General features: G+C 35.1%; 1 protein-coding gene and 1 pseudogene across 1 annotated transcript; both read left to right on the top strand.

Annotated features, from left to right (window-relative positions):
- The first annotated feature begins 274 nt into the window (after positions 1 to 274).
- LOC125423375 (1-aminocyclopropane-1-carboxylate oxidase homolog 1-like) lies at positions 275 to 2390 on the top strand. The gene is made up of 3 exons (XM_048477233.2): positions 275 to 1076; positions 1194 to 1515; positions 1987 to 2390. Exons 1-3 carry the CDS (start codon positions 508 to 510, stop codon positions 2236 to 2238), a joined length of 1143 nt encoding a protein of 380 aa, XP_048333190.2. The 5' UTR covers positions 275 to 507; the 3' UTR covers positions 2239 to 2390.
- A 2141-nt stretch (positions 2391 to 4531) lies between these two features.
- LOC107422946 (1-aminocyclopropane-1-carboxylate oxidase homolog 3-like) lies at positions 4532 to 19514 on the top strand (annotated as a pseudogene).
- The last annotated feature ends 934 nt before the right edge of the window (positions 19515 to 20448 follow it).

Here is a 20448-nt window from a genome sequence, read left to right as displayed (position 1 = left end):
CGCCTGTGAGAAAAAGATCAGAGCTGTTACAAACAAAAACTGCAAGATTATCTGTATTTGAGGTGTCCAGAGAATCGTTTCCTTCAGTTTTTTTTAGCTTGAAGATTGTTTTCCCAATAAAGCTAGCCTTATTTTATATTTTGATAACAAACAAAAATTCAAACTTGGCCAACCTTATCTTGTATTTTTTTTTTTTTAATTTTTTATATTGACTATACATGTGCGATGCACATTTTTTTTTTTTTTTTAAATATATACGTATTCTTAATTTCAGTTGATTAAGAACCCAAATTTTGAATCTCTCTCTCTGAGGAAGCAAACAAAAAGTATTTGAGGCACTACGCCATTGAAATTTTATTTTCAAAGATATTTTTGTAAAGCTGGTCCAAATATGTGTATCCCTAAAATTTCCTCATTTCCTTATTTTACCATATGATTAATGATTAAGATCTATTTAGACTCCAAGCAGTAATTAGAAAAAATAACTGAAAGAGGAAAAAGAAAAAAATGGTGGCAACCACCATCACTACCAGCAAAAATGATAATGAAGTTTCACCAGAAACTTTGAAGTCAGAGTATGATCGAGCAAGCGAAGTAAAAGCTTTCGACGAGACAAAGGCCGGTGTTAAAGGACTTGTTGATGCCGGTGTTACACAGATCCCTCGTATTTTCCATCGTCTACCCAATGAACAATTCCATGAGAGCTCTGTTCCCGAAGGAGATCCCCGGTTTAGCATCCCAGTCATAGATTTGATAGGTGTTTCTGATGATTCAGTACGGCGAAAGGAGATCGTCGAAAGAGTACGAGAAGCATCGGAGACATGGGGATTCTTTCAGATCGTGAACCATGGAATACCATTGAGTGTTATGAAGGAGATGAAAGAAGGGGTGCGTAGGTTTTTTGAACAAGACACTAAGGTGAAGAAACAGTTTTATACGAGAGATGCAAAGAAATCAATGGCTTATAATAGCAACTTTGATCTGTATAGAGCTCCTTCAACAAATTGGAGGGATAGTTTTTCATGTAGATTGGCTCCTGATGCTCCTAATCCACAAGATTTGCCTGAGGTTTGCAGGTAAATTATTAAGTGATTCACAAACTGTAAGCTACTTGATTACGATAATTGTTTGATTCATAAGCTGTGTTAACAAGATTATTATGTGGTTTTAATATATTACGTACAAACTTGCAGAGACATACTGCTGGAGTACTCCAAGCAAGTGATGAAACTGGGAGTTTTACTGTTCGAGTTGTTATCGGAGGCACTGGGGTTGAACCCGAACCATTTGAATGAGATGGATTGTACAGAGGGGCTTGTAACTGTAGGCCATTACTATCCTGGTTGTCCACAGCCAGAATTGACAATGGGGACAAGCCAGCATACTGATGGTGGCTTCCTCACAGTGGTGCAACAGGATCATATTGGTGGCCTCCAAGTTCTATATAATAACCGTTGGATTGACATACGTTATGAGCCTGGCGCTCTTGTTGTTAACATTGGAGATCTTCTCCAGGCAAGTTGATTATTTTTCTTCCAGATTTTCTATTTTTTGAAATAATGAAGTTTGACATAACTTTCATCATATTAAAGACATAAAATATAGAACCTTTTTCATTCTATAAATGAAAATTAAATTGTTCATGGGAAAACAATTTTTTTTTTTAAACAAATGGTGGATTTCTTTAAGCATCTCAACCAGTATTAGAGGTTGAGAGTATTTTCCTTTTATTTATTTTTTCCATTAATTTGTAAAGGGGTTTTCTAACTATCTCAATTTAAATGTTTCCAAACCAAATGCCTTGATAGAACAAAACAGGGGCTTCAAAGTAATTAAAACTAATTTATTAAAATTTCATTGTAGGAAAAATGTAATTAACTTAGTGCTCTATCCGAAGTTTGGCTAATCATTGTCCCAAAAAAAAAAAAAATCATTATATTATAAAATTTTAATTATTTGATATATTTATTTTATTTTGCGTTGTAGCTAATAACAAATGACAGATTCAAAAGTGGCGAGCACAGAGTATTGGCAAACCGTATAGGTCCAAGAATATCCATTGCAAATTTTTTTTTAACCTCATTCTTGCCAACAAAGAAGCTCTATGGACCTATTAAGGAGTTGTTATCAGAAGACAATCCTCCAAAGTACAAGGAAACAACAGTGAGAGACTATATTGCATTTTTCAATGATAAAGGCCTTGATGGAACTTCTGCTTTGCCTCATTTCAAGATTTGAATTATCTAGCCCATCAAAGACATCAAGAACGGTAGGTCCAATTAGTGGTTTCCAAAGTCAAATAATTTTGCAAATGTTAGGTTGTTTGTACGTGTCTTGCAAGGACAATGGTAAATCTATGTTTTTTTGGACCTTGATCCTGAATATTCAAATCCCTCTACATATATATATGTGGAAAAAGGTTGTTTGTATGAAATCATATGGTTGTCACAAATTAAAACCAAAAAAAAAAAAAAAAAAACTTTGCTCTATTAAATATTTTAATTTGTTTGATGAATGTGTCATGGATTTGAGACAGATTAAAATATGGCTTTTAAGTTTTGCAACATTGGGGATATAGTTGTATTATAAAAGTTCTAATATAAATTGTATAATTTCTAATATATATATATATATATATAGACACATTTATAAGAAAGACATAGAATTGATTGAAAACTACAAGTGAATGATATAATAATAATTACGAAACGGAGGATTAATTTTTGTGAACTTGTATAGTGAGGGAAAATCAATAAGCCAGAGGTACACATATTGTGTAGTTTTGTTGTGTCTGTCAATTATGGTCCCCCTATTAAACTCTTTTTATTTTTTATTTTTTATTTTTTTTTTGGTAATATGGTCCCATATTAATTTTGTAAACTACAAGAAAAGAAAGTTCAAATTTAGAAAAAAAAAAAAAAAGAAAAAAGAAGAAAAAAAAAATCCTGTTGTCAATTGCATGTTACTGAAAATACAATGCCCATTGGGTGTTACGAATATTACTAATTGATTAAAAAAACATGTGAATATTATTTTTAAAAAATTCCCAACATGTCCCTTTATATCTAATTCCAGCCACCTTTTTGCTACTTCCAGTCTAATCAAACAGTAGTTAGTAGTGTGTCACTGATAACAATAAGAAGTAGTCAGTAGCAGCTAATGTTAAATGTAGTGTAGTTCCTACACACGCGAAGCACTGAATAAAAACGCTTTTTAAACATCTTACCTTGAGTTTTGAAAAGAGCATGGATTGCTGAGCATTCTTGTAAATCCATTTCACCATGCACCAGGACCACGACGTCGTTTCCAGTTGAACTCTCTGAGTTACCACTTGACGACAGTAAAATATCCAAAGTAAATTCGCTCGCTGCCCAGCTATTACCGCTTGTACTTGTTCGTCGACAGCCTCGGAATGATTACAGTAGTAGTCGAGATATTCTGATCTGACGGCTTATCGTGTCCCTGGAGGAATTCGTGGAACAATCTCCACCGTCCGACGTCTCGTCCCTCCTCGGAAGAAGTCCCTTCCTGCTTTGCGATTTAACGGAAGGAAACGGAAAATGCTTGACGACGTTAATTACGGCCTCCGAAGCTCTATGGAGATTCGAGATTGTGGTTGAAGCTGCTCTCGAACGACTCCTTTTGAGATGTCGTTTCGTATTGTTTGGTTTTTTTGAGATCGAATTTATATATATATATACACATATAAATTGCTAGTTCTTGACAATAGTAACACTATCTCATGGATTTGAGACAAATTACAGTAATCTTTTTAAATTTTGCTTCATTTGAATATAGTTGTATTTATAAAAGTTTTAAACGTAAATTTGCATAATTTTTCAATATAATATATACAGAAAACAGAGGTTATTTTGTGAAAAAAAAAAAAAGAATAAAAAAAAGGATTCTTTTTTCTCTGCCATTAATTATGCTTGTTGCCCTCTAGATTTAAGCAAAGTTTTATTTATGGCTCTGATCTCCACACACTTTATTTGGTCTATCATCTATATGGTCTCCCATTAATTTTATAGAAATTAACCCAAAAAAAAAAAAAAGGAAAAGTAAAGTAAAACAGAGAGATAGAATTTTGTATTTTTTCAAATTTTAATTTATCCAGCTAGAATTCTATAATGTTAATTAAATTAATTAGAAAGAAATATCCTTATGTTTTTTAACGAATAAAATTAACTTTAAAGACGAGATCTTCCCCTCATCTAATACTATACACGTATACATTATTGGATCTAAACCATGTGACTGAGATACTTGTTTTTTGGCTACAAGATATTTGATCACATATTGTGATACAGCATGTGTCCACTTGGTATGTTCTAGTCCAATTTAAATTTGTATGCTTCTATTGGCCAATGCATTTGACCTATCAATTCCTATTAAAAAAAAAGAGAAAGAAAATAACAGAAAAGTAACAATATTGCTCTGTTCATTTCCTCATTTTACCACATAAATATAAAAATCTAAATTGCTCAATCTAAAAGAAAGCCTGATAAAATTGTTTGGGAAAGCTAGGAAAAAGAAAAATGGGTGAAGGTTCAGAGAAATTGATGAAAATCAAGTATGATCGAGCAAGTGAAGTAAAAGCTTTTGATGAAAATAAAGTAGGTGTTAAAGGACTTGTTGATGCTAGTGTTACAGAGATCCCTCGTATTTTCTATCATCTGTGTGACAGTCCAGACCATCCGCATGCAGATATAATCCGCTTTGGATCTGAAAAATCCTCTTATAACCCAGCCCGCACGGATTTAAAACGCCTCTCAGTGGTTAGGGGGAATCCTCTTCCAACCCCTACACCTGCCAGTTCCACTGGCTTGGACCTCGCAGGCCCAAGCGAAATATTGTCCGCTTTGGAAGCTAGGTGGTGAGCCCAATCCTATCCCTCACGGTTTTACGTTCCCTCATGGGAAGGCCTCTCAAGGAAAAGGTATCCACACGCTTATAAGTCATGCTTCGTTCCCCTTTCCAACCGATGTGGGATCTCATAATCCTCTCCCCTTGGGGCACACCAATCCAGGTCCGGCTCTGATACCATCTGTGATAGCCCAGACCACCCGCATGCAGATATTGTCCGCTTTGGGCCTAGGAAATCCTCTTACAACCCAGTCCGTACGGGTTTAAAACGCCTCTCAGTAGTTAGGGAGAATCCTCTTCCAACCCCTACACCCAGGCCCAACCAAGATATTGTCCGCTTTGGAAGCTAGGTGGTGAGCCCAATCCTACCCTTCATGGTTTTACGTTCCCTCATGGGAAGGCCTCTCAAGGAAAATGTATCTACACACTTATAAGCCATGCTTCATTCCCCTTTATAGCCGATGTGGGATCTCACAATCTAAATGATGATCACTTGGATGAGAGCTCAGTTTCTAAAGATGGAAAACAGTTTAGCATTCCGGTTATAGACTTGGGAGGCCTTTTCGAAGATGATCATGTTCGAAGGAAAGAGATCGTTGAAAGAGTAAGAGATGCATCAGAAACTTGGGGTTTCTTTCAAATTGTGAACCATGGAATACTTGAGAGTGTTATGGAGGAGATTAAGAAAGGGGGTTCTTAGGTTTAATGAGCAAGATACTGAGGTGAAGAAACAGTTTTATACCAGAGATCTAATGAGACCTGTGGTTTACAATAGCAACTTTGATCTGTATAAAGTTCCATCAACAAATTGGAGGGATACATTTTTTACTCAAATGGCTCCTACTCCTCCAAACCCAGAAGGCTTGCCTGAGGTTTGCAGGTAATTATTTGATGGATGAGATTTTCCATCCTCTTTTTCCCATCTTCAATCCATGATTGACTAATAATAGAATCTTACATCTTAAAAGGCAATTATTCATTTTTCACCTCAGTTTATGTGACAGGACTCGCCCCGGGAACCCTCCCCAGGACCTCCCGGGTGATCCTGCCTAGAGAAGTCCCACTGGACAATCTCTAGAAAATATCAAATGGAACCTCACCTAAAACGTAGATAATCAACACCAGCATTAACATTAATACCTCAAATATATAAATATATATATAAATAGGTCCACAACCGGCCTACTGTACTACAGGCCATAACAACATACATGAGTACTATGGTTTCTACTGAGTTCCATATTTAAAATCAAAGCATTCTAAGAGTGTCAACAAGGTCTATGAGTACAAATAAGTAATAAATAAATCCAGAAGATAACAATAGATAAAGAAAGGATAAATACGGCTGCTGTACTGGAAGGAAAGAAGCAGTAAGCTGTGTGCGAGGTAGACTGCTATTAGCCGCCTGGGCCTAGGGGAACGAATTTAAAACAATAAAACGTGAGATAAAAAATCTCAGCGAGTGGCATAGTATAATAGAAAAATAATGATTTACTTCTGAAAAATCTTTCTCTCAAGATCTCAAGTTCCACTCTTCTGAAAAGTTCCCCGTTTAAAATCATTTCACCAAAATCCAAACTTGTACCCCAATTAATATCATAAAAATTGATGCTCAAAAATATGAATGAATGATCATTGTAATATTATGAAATGTCTCAATCAAGATATAACATTTAAGCATACACTATTATAACTACAGTTCCACCAAATAAATATGAAAATGCAGGAATCATCCCAATATTTGTAACTCAACAATATATACAAACATATACAATGTACCATAGGATGTACCTATATACAAACCATGGGATACACCCATCTCACAACCTTCAATATATGAACGGTGTTGTGGAAATAATAAATAACCATTAGGACATACCCAACCTCACGGTCCGTGTCAATAATAAACCGTTAGACGATACCAACTCACGACACCATGTCAATAATAATAAACCGTCGGATAAACCCGACCTCACAGTCCGTGGTAATAATAGATAACAGTTGGATGCAACCAACCGCACGGCACCGTGGTAAAACCCAGCGCGCGATAATATAATATAATATAATATTGATCAAAGGTATTGGCATTACATGATACATCAATTTAAAAATAACCAATACAGTATACATGAAACAATCTTGTAAGATTATAAATATATTTTTCCAAAGGATACTGTATCATAAATTATAATTTAACATTTAAACTTCCACCGCTAAATTAAATACTTCAAAATCTCAAAACATCATTTCATACGAAAACCAGAAATACCACAGTGAAACATATTCACCATAAACCAATTTTAAGCACATAAAATTATAAAATATTTGATCGTGCTTAAAATTATATGATTTTCAATCTGGTTTCTCAAACCAAATAGTTTCCAAAATGATTTAAAATCTCAATTTAATTACCAAGATATTTAAATACCACAAGTCCATTTATGGACCCATTAAAATTTAAAATCACTTAAAATATTATCAAAAGTTACATAAAATGATAACACATATATGTAACACCCCGTCCCAAAGTACAACGGAAATTTTCCAACTTTGATCGAGGTTGATCGTTGACCGTTGACCGAAAGGGGTCAAAAGTTTACTTTTTGACTCAGATGGAATTCTAGATTGACTGAGGTACCGTTACGAAGTACACGTTGGAACGAGTTCGTAGACTAGTAGCACGTTGAAAACGAAGCTACGGTTTGAAAGTTATGGGCAAAACAAGTTGAGGTCCAAACTGTCCAAGTGGTGCCGGAGTTGACTTTTTATTCATGCAAAGTTGGGCTTTGACTCATGCATGGTTGTGAAGTACTAGTTGATACGAGTTCATAGACTAGCGGCACGCTTAAATTGGACATCTGGTTAAAAAGTTATGGACGTGTGAAGTTTTCCGAATACCATAATATTTTAATATTTTTGAATCGGTGAACAGTGAAACACCACGTGTCGACATTTGAGAGGTCCACGTGGGTGAACAGTGTCACCCATGGTGGCTTTTATTTTGGCAAAACGGCGGGGGAGGAGAGAGAAAGAGAGAGAGGGAGAGAGAAAACGACCGGCCGCCGGAGTTGCCAACTTTTTCGGCCGAATCTTGCCACACGCGCTGGCCAGGCAGGAGCGCCTCTCCATTCCTGGCCAAACCCCAAAATTTCACGGCCAACCGACCGGCGACGCGCCCAGATCGGAGCATTTTCCAGCGACGGTAATTTTTCCCCTCCACCATCGGCCACCACTGTTTGACTCGTTTTCGGCCATTTTCAGGCCACACGCGCTAGCCATCCCTCACCACCTCCTCATTTTCGGCCAGCCCACCAAATTTCATGGCTACCGGACCTCCGACACGTCGAGATCGGAGTATTTTCCGGCAAGGGGCCAAAAATCTTCAAACCCAGATCTTTTCGCCGTCCGGCCTCCGTTTGCCTCACCGCCGGTCCCGTTGGAACCCTCTCCCCTTGATCTACAAAACCCCCAAAAATCTCAGCCATTGGCCACTGGACGCGCCGCCGCCGGCGAAGGTTGCCTGTGACCGCTGCGGCTTGCCGGAGAAATCACTATTCCGGTGAGTACCCAGTTGCGCCACCGGTCCCTTCCCACTAATTCCGACCCTCTGAATCCAAATTCGGTGTCCTTTTCCTCGAATTCACTACGGCTTGGGAGAATCGAAGCTCTAAATGGAGAAAGCTTTTTGGTGAGATTCCGGCCACCTCAGGTCCGATCTCCGGGAAGTAAGACTGGATTTGTAATCCTCATCACTCAAGCTTCGATTTGGTATATTACTCGCCAATTTTGGTTAACGTTTGTGTTTAACCCCCGGGTACTGGGTATTATTTACCCGAATAAAATATTATTTTATTTGACTGTGTGTGAATTGTTGTTCTAGGAGCACGTGTGCGTTGTGGAATTGATCCCATGAAGGATCTTAGGTTAATTGCGTGCTTCAGGTGAGTGACCCACCTTTAAAAATATTTTGGGGTAATTAATTATATTTATTTGGTGTTAAATTGATATCTGGAATTATGCTCATGTGGTGAAAATTTAATTATAATTGTGGAAAAATATTATTTTATAAGTACGTATATGTTTATTGGTGCTAAACGAAATTTTGGGTTATTAAGAAATCCCCGATTTTTATTTATTGTGATTTAATTGTATTTATTACACATGAGCAAAGTATTTTCATTAATTAATTGTATCTGGATTTTTATATTATTTTTTTGGGCATAATTGGTTTAAATATTTTAAGAAAAATATTTGTTTAAATTGGTGGTTTTAAATTTGATAATTATGCACGTGGAATATTATTTGTTGAACTTTGTGTTACGAGAAAAATTATTTGTATATTGTTATCGATGGTTTCGTACCGGAAATGTTAAAGGAAAATGTGGGATGGTGAATTTGAAAATTGGTATAATTCCCATAGTGATTTTTGGAAAATCGGTACGGTAATAAGAAATTTAATAATTGGTTTTAGAAGCACTCATACAGTATTGGTGTTCTGGTTGTATATGTGGTTAGCGCGCAAGTTATTATGTCTCCCGTGAGTTGCCATTAGACCGAGGGCAGGCAAGTTTTATATAGTGCACATAACCGCCCCCCGTCGAGATGACGGTTTCAGCAATGGTACTGTCGGGACGCCGAAGTGCCGTATGTAAGTTTCTCTCTTTAATCTCCCCACCAGTCGGTGCTCGGGACGCTGGATATCGGAGGGCATCACTGGTATATGGTGTGGTGCATCAAGTATAAATTTTTAGATAGAAATTTCAAACCTAAGTGTTCAAAAAGTATTTATTATATTTTATCACATTTTATTTATATTTGGGTTATTTATTTATTAATTATTAAATTAATTGATCCCTTGGTTTTCGGGAAATACGAATAATGAGTTTTGTGAAAATGTTTTAAAAAGGAAACATTTCCAACGGAGTGAATAGTGAGGGTTTTGAGTGAAATTATTACTTTCAATTGTTTATTATTTATTTATCTATTTAATTGTTGGTATTAATTAAATTCTTTTATTTGTTATATTATTAATATTAAAAGTGTTCAGTAGATAGGGTCACTCACTGAGATGATTAGCATCTCATGTTTTTAAAATTCCGTTTCCTTGGGTGCCAGGGATGGTAAACGTTCTTCCGGAGCGAACCAAATCTCCGTCGCTGTCATAGTTCGAGAAGTTTCCTTTGTCTTCGTTTATCAATTGTAATATTTCTTTCATCCTTGTTGTATTCTATACTTAATAGCACTTCATAAAGCTCTGTATATTGTCCTGGACACTTATGTATTATTTATGCACTGGATTACTGTTATTCATTTGGAGTGTTGTAAATTTATGGAATCAATTTGTAGTATTGTGGGAGGAATAAGGGGATGAATATAGAAGTGCATTTTCAGTGCAAGAAATTTGTGGTAAGTTCAACCCTTAGGGGAGGTTCTGCCGGATTTTCCATTGGAGGATCCGGTAGGGTTTACCTGGGATCAGGGCTTGTCTAGGGTTCCGGTGAGGAATTTTGGACCGATCCTGACTTATGTGTAAAAACAAATATTTATATATGCATAAAACAACATTTCAATCAAATGATATATACGTAAAATATTTAAACCACATATATATATATATATATATATATATTATACTATATGCCCAAAACATTTAAAAATAATATAACCACTCACAGTACTGTAGATGCTCATGCCTGCTCCTCTACAGGATTTCCTCCAGCCTCAACTCGGGTGCCTGTAATATAATAAAATATTTCTCATGCTCCAAACAACTAAACCAGAGACACTTATATAATCCAAATGTCTTAAAATAATTTACAGTATTACAAAATTGCATAAATTGGACACCGGACAGTCCAATTATATCGCGTGTCCTTAGGACCCGATACCCAAAATTGGGGATTTTCACCCGAAGACTAATATTTCAAAATTAAACCCCCAATTAGGTCCTAATATTATCCAATTTCACTAATCTAACTTCAATTCTAACCAATTTAACCACAATCATCCAAACACAGTCCTAATTTCTCTGAAAATTAGCCAAATAACCCCAAAAATAGGAAAATTATCAAACGACCTCCAAAATTCATAAATTATAAGTCAACGGAAAGCCCAAGAGACAAGAAGTTCACCAGTGGTCTAACGTTGGTCAGGTAACTCCTCCGGTGACCGGAAAATTGACGTAAAGGTTCGGCCGAACTTGAACTTGAGAGATCTCTCAAATGGTGGGGGTTTTGAGCAATCTAACCACGGAAATGGACCCAGAAGGGTCAAAAATCGTGGGATATAGGTATGGGTCGAGCTGGGTTGGCCGAAAAACACAAGAAAAAAGGAGAGAGAAAATTTCCTGCCGTCGGGCTTCTCCAGCCCGATCTAGGTGCGTCCGGTGACCCGTGGCCGTAAAATTTTACGGCCAAGCTTGCCTTCGTCCCCCGTTCCTCTCTAGCTGGTGCATGTAGCAAGGTGGTGGCCGGAGATGGGTCAAACGGCGTAAACCCGGTTGGAGGTAAAAACGGTCGATTCTGGCCCGTGGGTCTGGGGTGTTTTTCTCGGGCTTTGGAGAGGAAATGGGTATTTTTGGGATTTTCTTCCTGTTTGGCACACTTACTGAGACTTATATAGAGCCTAAATCACTAATAGACAAAAACTGAAGACTGGCTTGGACACTGATTTAAAACTTATACTTAAAACTTCTCAGAACCATAACTTCTTATCCGTAACTCAGAATTTGGCGTGCCGTCAATCTGTAAACTCGTATCGACGAGATCTACACAATGGTACCTCAGTTAAACAAAAAATATTGGCTATTGAAAAAGTCAACTTGAACCCATATATTATTCACTTGGTCAAACTTGGTCAAACTTAGTCAATTTGGTCAAACTTGTTTAATCATGTATATATATATATTTTGGTATGGGTTGTTACATTATGTGAAGTATTAATCCTCAAATTCTGGTGTTTTGTTTTGTTTGCGGCTGGTTTACACGAGCTGGTGTAGAAGAAGAATGAAATTGAAGCTGATAGTGGACAAAATGGTGCCCACATCATTAATGAAGGTGGTAGGACAAGATTCCTACGTGTATTGGTATTATTATTGCATTCTAAGTGAAGCTACACCATTTTGATAAAGAGCACCAGATATATAAATGTTCTTCTTCTCCAGAGAAAAAAGAAGAGAATGCTTTTATTTTTCCTTCAGAGTTGCAGAGAGCGAAAAAGTTCCAGAAAGCTGGTTTCCTTTCTTTTGTGTTCTTCATTGTTGTTCTTTGTGAGGTTATGAGTGAATTGAGTTGGGAAACACAAAAAGAGAGAGCGTAAAAAGGGACTTGGGTTGGTTTTGTGTATCTTTGTGATTCCACCATTATAGATATGAAACTAGGCTTGTAAAAACCAGCAACTCAATAAGAAAAACAGAGGCTCTCACCGGAGCAACGGGGACGTAGGCAATTTGCCGAACCTCGATAAATCTTGGTGTCTTTGTGTTAGAATTGTTTTTAGTTTTGTTCTTTGATTTCACAACAGTGGTATTAGAGCTTTGGGCATTTGATATTTTGGTGATTCTTTGTTCAAGAATCTTAGTGAGAGCTTTGGTTTCGGGCAATTTCAAGAATGGCTATGAAATTGGAGATTGAGGTCTTCAATGGCAAGGGAGATTTCTTACTGTGGCGTAAGAAGATGAGGGCTGTGTTGGTCCAGATGAAGGTTGCGAAGGCAATTGATGGCTCAGATGGAGCAGATGTCATCGAAGACAAGAAGTTGGAGATTGATGAAATTGCAATGAGCACGATCATCCTCCATCTCTCTGATAACGTGTTGAGGAAGGTTGATGATGTCAAAAATACTTCTTAGATGTGGCAAAAGCTTGAACAGCTTTACTTGGTGAGATCTCTACCAGATCGAATTCTTTTACTTGAGCAATTTTTTGGTTTCAAAATGGATACCTTTAAGGACTTGGATGCTAATCTTGATTATTTTAATCATTTAATTCCGAGTCTTGCAAATTGTAATGTTATGTTTGATGATGAACACCATGCTGTTATATTGTTAAACTCTTTGCCTGAAACATATAGAGAAGTTAAGAATGCCATTAAATATGGTAGGGATTCTCTATCTTTAGAAACTGTGGTGAGTGCACTTAAGTCCAGAGACTTGGAATTAAAATCTGAGCCTAAAGGGGAAGGGCTTGCTATGAGAGGTAGAAATACCACTAGAAATTGGGGTGAAAGTGACCATAGGAGCAAGTCTAGAGAGAATTCTAGATCAAAATCTAGAACTAAAGGCAAGAGGTGTTACTACTGCAAAAAAGAGGGTCATTTTATTAGAAATTGCTTTAAGAAAAAGAAAGATGAGAAAGATAAAGTCCAAGAGAATGGTGATTTGGCATAGTTTTTAATGATTTAGAGCCTGCAGAGGTATTGGCTGTGTCTTCTAATAAAGAAAATTCTGAATGGGACTTAGATTCAGGTTGTTCTTTCCATATGTGCCTTAATTTAAGTGGTTTTCAATCCTATACTAAGTGTGATGGTGGTCAAGTCCTTTTAAGAAACAATCTGTCATGTCAAGTGGTTGGCATTGGTAATGTACAACTACAGATGTTTGATGGCACTACTAAGACTCTTACCTCTGTGAGACATGTTCCTGATCTGAAGAGAAATTTAATTTCCCTTGGTATGCTAGATGAATCTGGTTTTTCTTGTAAAACTGAAAATGGTACTATAAAAGTGACTAAGGGTTCTCTTGTTATTATGAAAGGTGTGGAAAAGAATGGTTTGTATGTTTTGCTTGGTAAAACAGTGACTAATTCTAGTAATGCTTCTGTTAGTTCATCAATTAATAAAACTGTTTTGTAGCATAATAGATTGGGTCACATTAGTGAGAGAAGTATGTACTACTTGAATAAGCAGGATGTTTTTGGCAAGAACATAATCAGCAAGCTAGAATTTTGTGAAAATTATATTTTGGGAAAACAACATAGGATTAGCTTTAACTTAAGTACAAGTAAAGCTAAATCTATCTTAGAATATGTGCATACTGATTTGTGGGGCCCAACCAAGGTACAAACACAAAGTGGTAATAGGTATTTTTTGTCAATAATTGATGATTTTTCTAGAAAAAGTTTGGGTTTACTTGCTGAAAACCAAAGATGAAGCATTTACTCAGTTTAAAGAATGGAAATTGCTTATTGAAAATCAAACCAATAAACCTGTTAAAGCCTTGAGAACTGATAATGGTCTTGAGTTTTGTAATAAGGAATATGATGACTTTTGTAAATCTCATGGCATTCTAAGACATAGAACTGTGAAGTACACACCACAGCAAAATGGTGTGGCTGAAAGGATGAATATGACTTTGCTTGATAAAGTGAGATGCATGCTTGTTTCTTCCAGATTGCCTAAATTGCTTTGGGGTGAGGCTGTTATGACAGCTATGCATTTAGTAAATTTATCACCATCTACTATTTTAAATTTTAAATCTCTTGAGCATGTATGGCTTGGTAGGAAACCTGATTATAGCAAGCTTAGAGTTTTTAGTTGTGCTGCATATGTCCATCAATCTGAAGGAAAATTGGAACCTAGAAGTATGAAATGTATCTTCTTAGGTTATCCTTCAGGTGTTAAAGGTTATAGACTTTAGGATAAAGAAAATCATGGTTTTAAAGTTATTATTAGTAGAGATGTGATATTTGATGAAAATTCGATGCCCTGCAAAGTTATTAAAAATGCAGATAATGAGGTGAATAACAAGCTGGAAACAAGGAGTTTTGACTTAATTCCTAGGGTGGAGAGTCAAGAGGATGAAAATCTGAGTGATAAGTCATCAATTGAAGCTGTTGTTGAACCAGAAAAGCATACATTTGTCCAATCTGATGAAGATTCAGAAGATGAACAAGCAAGGCAGCAGTCATCAAGTCCAAGACACAAGAATATAGCTTCACCTAGATATTTACTTATCCGAGATAGAGCAAGGAGACAAGTGAAGCCAAATGGGAAGTATAGCTATGCAAATTTTATAGCTTATGCCTTGGTGGTATTTCAAGATCTCATGGATAATGAGCCAAGGAATTACTTGGAAGCTATGAAATCAAAGGAAGCTATAAAATGGAAAGAAGCCATGGTTGAACAAATGGAGTCTCTTCATAAAAATAAGAGTTGGGACTTAGTATCAGCACCATCAAACCAGAAAATTATAGATTGTAAATGGATTTACAAAGTCAAGGAGGGCATGACCAAATCTGATCCAGTAAGATTCAAAGCAATATTAGTCGCTAAGGGGTTCACACAAGTGGAAGGCATAGACTACAATGAGATTTTCTCTCCGATTGTTAAGTATACAACTATTAGAGTCATGTTGGCTTTGGTAACTCAGTTTAATTGGGAGTTAGAGCAGCTGGACGTTAAGATAGCGTTTCTTCATGGAGAATTAGAAGAAACCATATATATGAGGCAGTCCGAGGGTTTTGAGGTTAAGAAAAAGCGTGGAGAGCTTGTGTGTTTGCTTAAGAAATTATTATATGGACTTAAGCAATCACCAAGACAGTGGTATAAAAGGTTTGATTCCTTTGTGGTGAAGGCTGGTTTTGAGAGAAGCAACTTTGATAGTTGTTTGTATTTTAAAGATCCTATGAGTGAAAAAGTTGTGTACCTTTTATTATATGTGGATGATATGTTATTGGCAGGTCCAAATGGGAAAGCTATACAATCTGTTACTCAAGTCTGAATTTGATATGAAAGATCTTGGACAAACTAAGAAAATTTTGGGAATTTCAATTGAGAGAAACAAGTTCAAATATGAGATGAAGCTTCTATAATCATCATATATACAGAAAGTAATTTCCAAATTCTCTATGGAAGGTGCAAAACCTGCTAATGTCCCTTTTGATGGACATTTCAAGCTGTTAAGTGATCAATGTCCATCTACAGAGCAAGAGAAGGAAGATATGGTGGTTGTACAATATTCAAATGCTGTAGAATCTGTGATGTATATCATGATCTGTACAAGGCTAGATTTAACTCATGCCATTAGTGTCCTAAGTAGATACATGGCTAATCCGGGTAGTGATCATTGGGAGGCAATGAAATGGCTTCTACGGTATTTGAAGCAATCAATGAATGAAGGATTAGTTTATAAAGGGAATCAAAATGGAGTTGAACTAAATGGATATTTGGATTCTGACTATGCTGGTGATAGGGATAGAAGGAGGTCCATATCTTCTTAAGTGTTTACTTTGTGTGGGAATTATATAAGCTAGAAGTCTCAGTTGCAGCCTGTGGTGGCTTTATCAACAACTGAAGCTGAGTACATGGCAACAACAGAGGCTGCGAAAGAAGCAATTTGGCTTAAAGGTCTACTGGTAGAGCTTAAAGCTCTTGACCAAGAAGTGGTGTTATATTTAGATAGCCAAAGTGCCATTCATTTGTGTAAGAATCCAGTATTTCATGAGAGGTCCAAGCATATTCAGGTTAAATATCATTTTATTAGAGATATGATAGCTCAACAGGTATTTAAATTGAAGAAAATTCCTACTGAATTCAATCCTTCTGATATGGGTACAAAGGTGCTTACTGTTGGCAAGTTTAATGCTTGCAAAAATCTGCTTCGGATTGGAGCAGGCTAATATGGTAATAGTTGATTGTTTGCTGGGATGGTGATGAGTTTTTATTAAATATGAATTTGAGGATTAGGTGGAGATATGTGAAGTATTAATCCTCAAATTCTGGTGTTTGTTTTGTTTGCTGCTGGTTTACACGAGCTGGTGTAGAAGAAGAATGAAATTGAAGTTGATAGTGGACAAAATGGTGCCCACATCATTAATGAAGGTGGTAGGACAAGATTCCTATGTGTATTGGTATTATTATTGCATTCTAAGTGAAGCTACACCATTTTGATAAAGGCACCAGATATATACATGTTCTTCTTCTCCAGAGAAAAAAGATGAGAACGCTTTGACTTTTCCTTCAGAGTTGCAGAGAGCAAAAAAGTTCCAGAAAGCTGGTTTCCTTTCTTTTGTGTTCTTCATTGTTGTTCTTTGTGAGGTTCTGAGTGAATCGAGTTGGGAAACACAAAAAGAGAGGGCGTAAAAAGGGACTTGGGTTGGTTTTGGGTATCTTTGTGATTCCACCATTATAGATCTGAAACTAGGCTTGTAACAACCAGCAACTCAATAAGAAAAACAGAGGCTCTTATCAGAGCAATAGGGACATAGGCAATTTGCCAAACCTCGATAAATCTTGGTGTTTTTGTGTTAGAATTGTTTTAGTTTTGTTCTCTGATTTCATAACAGTTTATTTTATTTTTTTTGTTAATATTTTAAAAGTGGTTGCATTATATTATTGGTGAACATAGATAACGATAGAAAACAAAAGATCTAGATTCATAGAAGGTATATATATATATATATGCTTGGAGATAATAATTGTCTAAATTTAGGTCGACATAGGATACATTTCAATTTGAATTTACTCTTTCAATAATAATTTTATATCAAAATTATAATACTAAAAACAAAGAATAATGCACTATGGCACACCATGTTCGTGTACTTTTTAAAATTTATATTACTGACTTGAAGAGACATACTGGTGGAGTATTCAGAGAAAATAATGAAAGTGAGAATTTTATTATTCGAGTTGTTATCGGAGGCCCTTGGACTAAAACCGAACCGCTTGAACGGCATTGATTGTGCAGAGGGGCTTAACGTTGTATGCCATTACTATCCTCCATGCCCACAACCAGAACTCACTTTGGGAGCAAGCAAGCATGCTGATACTAGCTTCATCACTGTGGTGCTTCAGGATCACGTGGTGGTGTCCAAGTTCTATACAACAACCATTGGATTGACATACCCTATCAGCCTGGTGCTCTAGTTGTTAACATTGGAGGTCTTCTTCAAGCATGTGTTAATTTAGAATTTATTACCATATGGATTTTTATTTTTGTTGGTAATTTTATTCAATACCTCTACTTAATTTTGATGAAATTTTAAACAAATGGTGAGTTGTTATCTATGCTTAGGGATGGGCAAAATCCAATCTAATCTGTTCAAACCGACCAATTCAATCTATCTTTAGTAGTTTGGATTGAATTTTTACATCAAATGAATTAGATTGAGTTCAAAATAACATAAATTGTTTGGATTGGATTTGTTATTAGGTTGGAAATATAAATCTAATCCAATGCAAATAATATATTATATAATTAAAAAATTATATATTTTCTATTTTTTTTATATATTAATTTTTAATATATATATATATATATATTTTAACCTATCCCCAATTCCCAAATGAAATTCAAACCTTGAACATTTACATGCCTTGCTGCTGCACCACCACCATAACCATTAACCAAGCTTCGATTTGACCATCACACACAACACCATCAAATTCAAAACTCACGGCACTACCAGCTAGGAGTAAGATGATGACTATTAATGCTTGCTACTTAATGAAATACATGATGTGTATCAGTTGCTATCTTTTCTTTTTTATTTTCCATTGAAGAGAGATTTTTTTTTTTTTTGATTTTATTTTAACATTGATGAGTGTTGCTAGATATTATAGATTAAAAACTTATATTTTATTCTATATTGGATTACTCTAATTATATTTTATGTTTAGATAACTATAATTTATTATTTATAATGTATGTTTGGAAAACTTTTAATTTATATTATATATTTATAGACTAGTAAATTTTTAACTGATTAACCAATCCAAACTAGATAGATCATAAATGATTTGGTTTGGCTTGGGTTTAACGCTTCAATGGTTTGGATTGAGTTCTATATTAGATAAATCAAAAAGTATGGATTGGGTTGTATTTTGGTCCAAAACCAAACCAACTCAATCCATGTCTACCCCTATCTATGCTAGCTATACATGGTGTTTTTGAAATACTGAATTGAATTTTAATATTTTCTTTCCATTAAAATGGACATATGCTATATAAATATACTAATAATACAATAAAAACATTCATGAAATTTATTAGGTGTAACTTTGAGTCTTTGAAGGGTGAAAGATATTTTTACATAGAATAAAAGTTAAGAAAAAAAATGTTCTACTTATTAAATTTTTTTCGCGCATTAAATTTAACTCGTGTAAATTAGCAATGTTCTAAACCAATATTTATTTATATTGATGTACTAGCAAATGCAAACAGTTATCACTTACTCAGTTAGACTTTGAGTATAAATTATTAATTAAAGTATCACCTTTAGTATTAGACACGTTAATATATTTGACACATTAATATATCCTAACAAAAGGGAACATAACTTTTATTACTAAGAATTACCTAATAAAATATTTAGTTGATTAAATAAGAGATTGACTATATATATATATATATATATTTGTTTAATACATAATGTCTTTTTTTACTTTTTGTTTATCAGCTAATATCAAATGACAGATTCAAAAGCAATGAAACACAGAGTTCTAGCAAACCATGAGGGTCCAAGAATATCAGTCGCAAGCTTTTTTTCCACAGGAATGTTGCCAACCACAAAGCTCTATGGACCTATTAAGGAGTTGTTATTAGAAGATAATCCTCCAAAGTACAGGCAAACTGCAGTGAGAGACTTTGTTGCATACTACGTTGATAAAGGCCTTGAGGGAACTTCTACTTTGTCTCATTTCAAGATTTGAAACTAGCCAAGATAGAAGACGGATGGTCTAATTGATGGTTTCTAAATAATAATCTACCGCCAAATGTTAGGTGGTTTTGTATGACCATATGGGAAGGGACTATTGGCTCTATTACACTGGAAAAGGGCTTGATGGGAATTCTGCTTTGCTTCATTTCAAGATTTGAAGCTAGCCAAAAGAAATAAAGGGTTATTCCAATGTTTTTGTAGCTCATTTTAGGTTGTTTTTGTTTTTGTTTTGTTTGACAGTTCAATAGTCTAAATGGATTTGAGATGAATAAAAGTAATACTTTCAAGTGCAACTAATTGAATATATATATATATATATATATATTTGGGTTTATTCAAATTTAACGTAAATTTATAAGTTAATAAACATTAAAATATCTTTGTTAGAAATGAGTTCAATTAAAATAGACACAAAAGAATACCCTGTTTTAAGCTTTAGATAATTTTCCTATCCTTATGAGAGAAAATAGTGGCGGATCCACGAATTATTTCCACTGGAGGCACCCCTATGTAATGTAATGACACTTTTCTTTGTTTTTTGTTTTTTCTTTCTTTTTTTTTTTAAAGATTTTTTTGGACATATATATATAAAACATTTTTTTCCTATATTGTAGCTAACCCAACTAATTATATTTTTTAATAAATTGAATAGTTTTCAATATTTTTCTCTATTTTTTTTAGAACAATATGATTTCAAATATTTTAATAATGATTTGACATTTGCAACAAATACATTACAAATTTACTTAAAAACTAAACATAATCCTAGAAGCAAGAAAAAAAAATCTATTTCAGATCATGTTAGAAATTAACTAACTTAAATAAAAAAAATCTATCTCAGATCATGTTAGAAATTAATTAACCTAAATAAATTGAGAACTTGAAAAAAAATAACAATAAAACTAGTAATTAAAATGAAGAATTGG

This window comes from Ziziphus jujuba, chromosome 3 (assembly GCF_031755915.1).
Source record: "Ziziphus jujuba cultivar Dongzao chromosome 3, ASM3175591v1".
Lineage (NCBI taxonomy): Eukaryota > Viridiplantae > Streptophyta > Magnoliopsida > Rosales > Rhamnaceae > Ziziphus > Ziziphus jujuba.
The sequence above is the reverse complement of the archived record's forward strand: the minus strand, read 5'-3'. Positions and strand labels throughout refer to the sequence as shown.

What these genes read in the sequence shown, in the direction of transcription:
- LOC125423375 (XM_048477233.2), top strand. Translation starts at nt 508, where the DNA reads ATGGTGGCAACCACCATCACTACCAGCAAAAATGATAATGAAGTTTCA. An exon ending in GATTTGCCTGAGGTTTGCAG is followed by an intron (nt 1,077 to 1,193) that starts GTAAATTATTAA and finishes ACAAACTTGCAG; the next exon opens with AGACATACTGCTGGAGTACT. An exon ending in ACATTGGAGATCTTCTCCAG is followed by an intron (nt 1,516 to 1,986) that starts GCAAGTTGATTA and finishes TTTGCGTTGTAG; the next exon opens with CTAATAACAAATGACAGATT.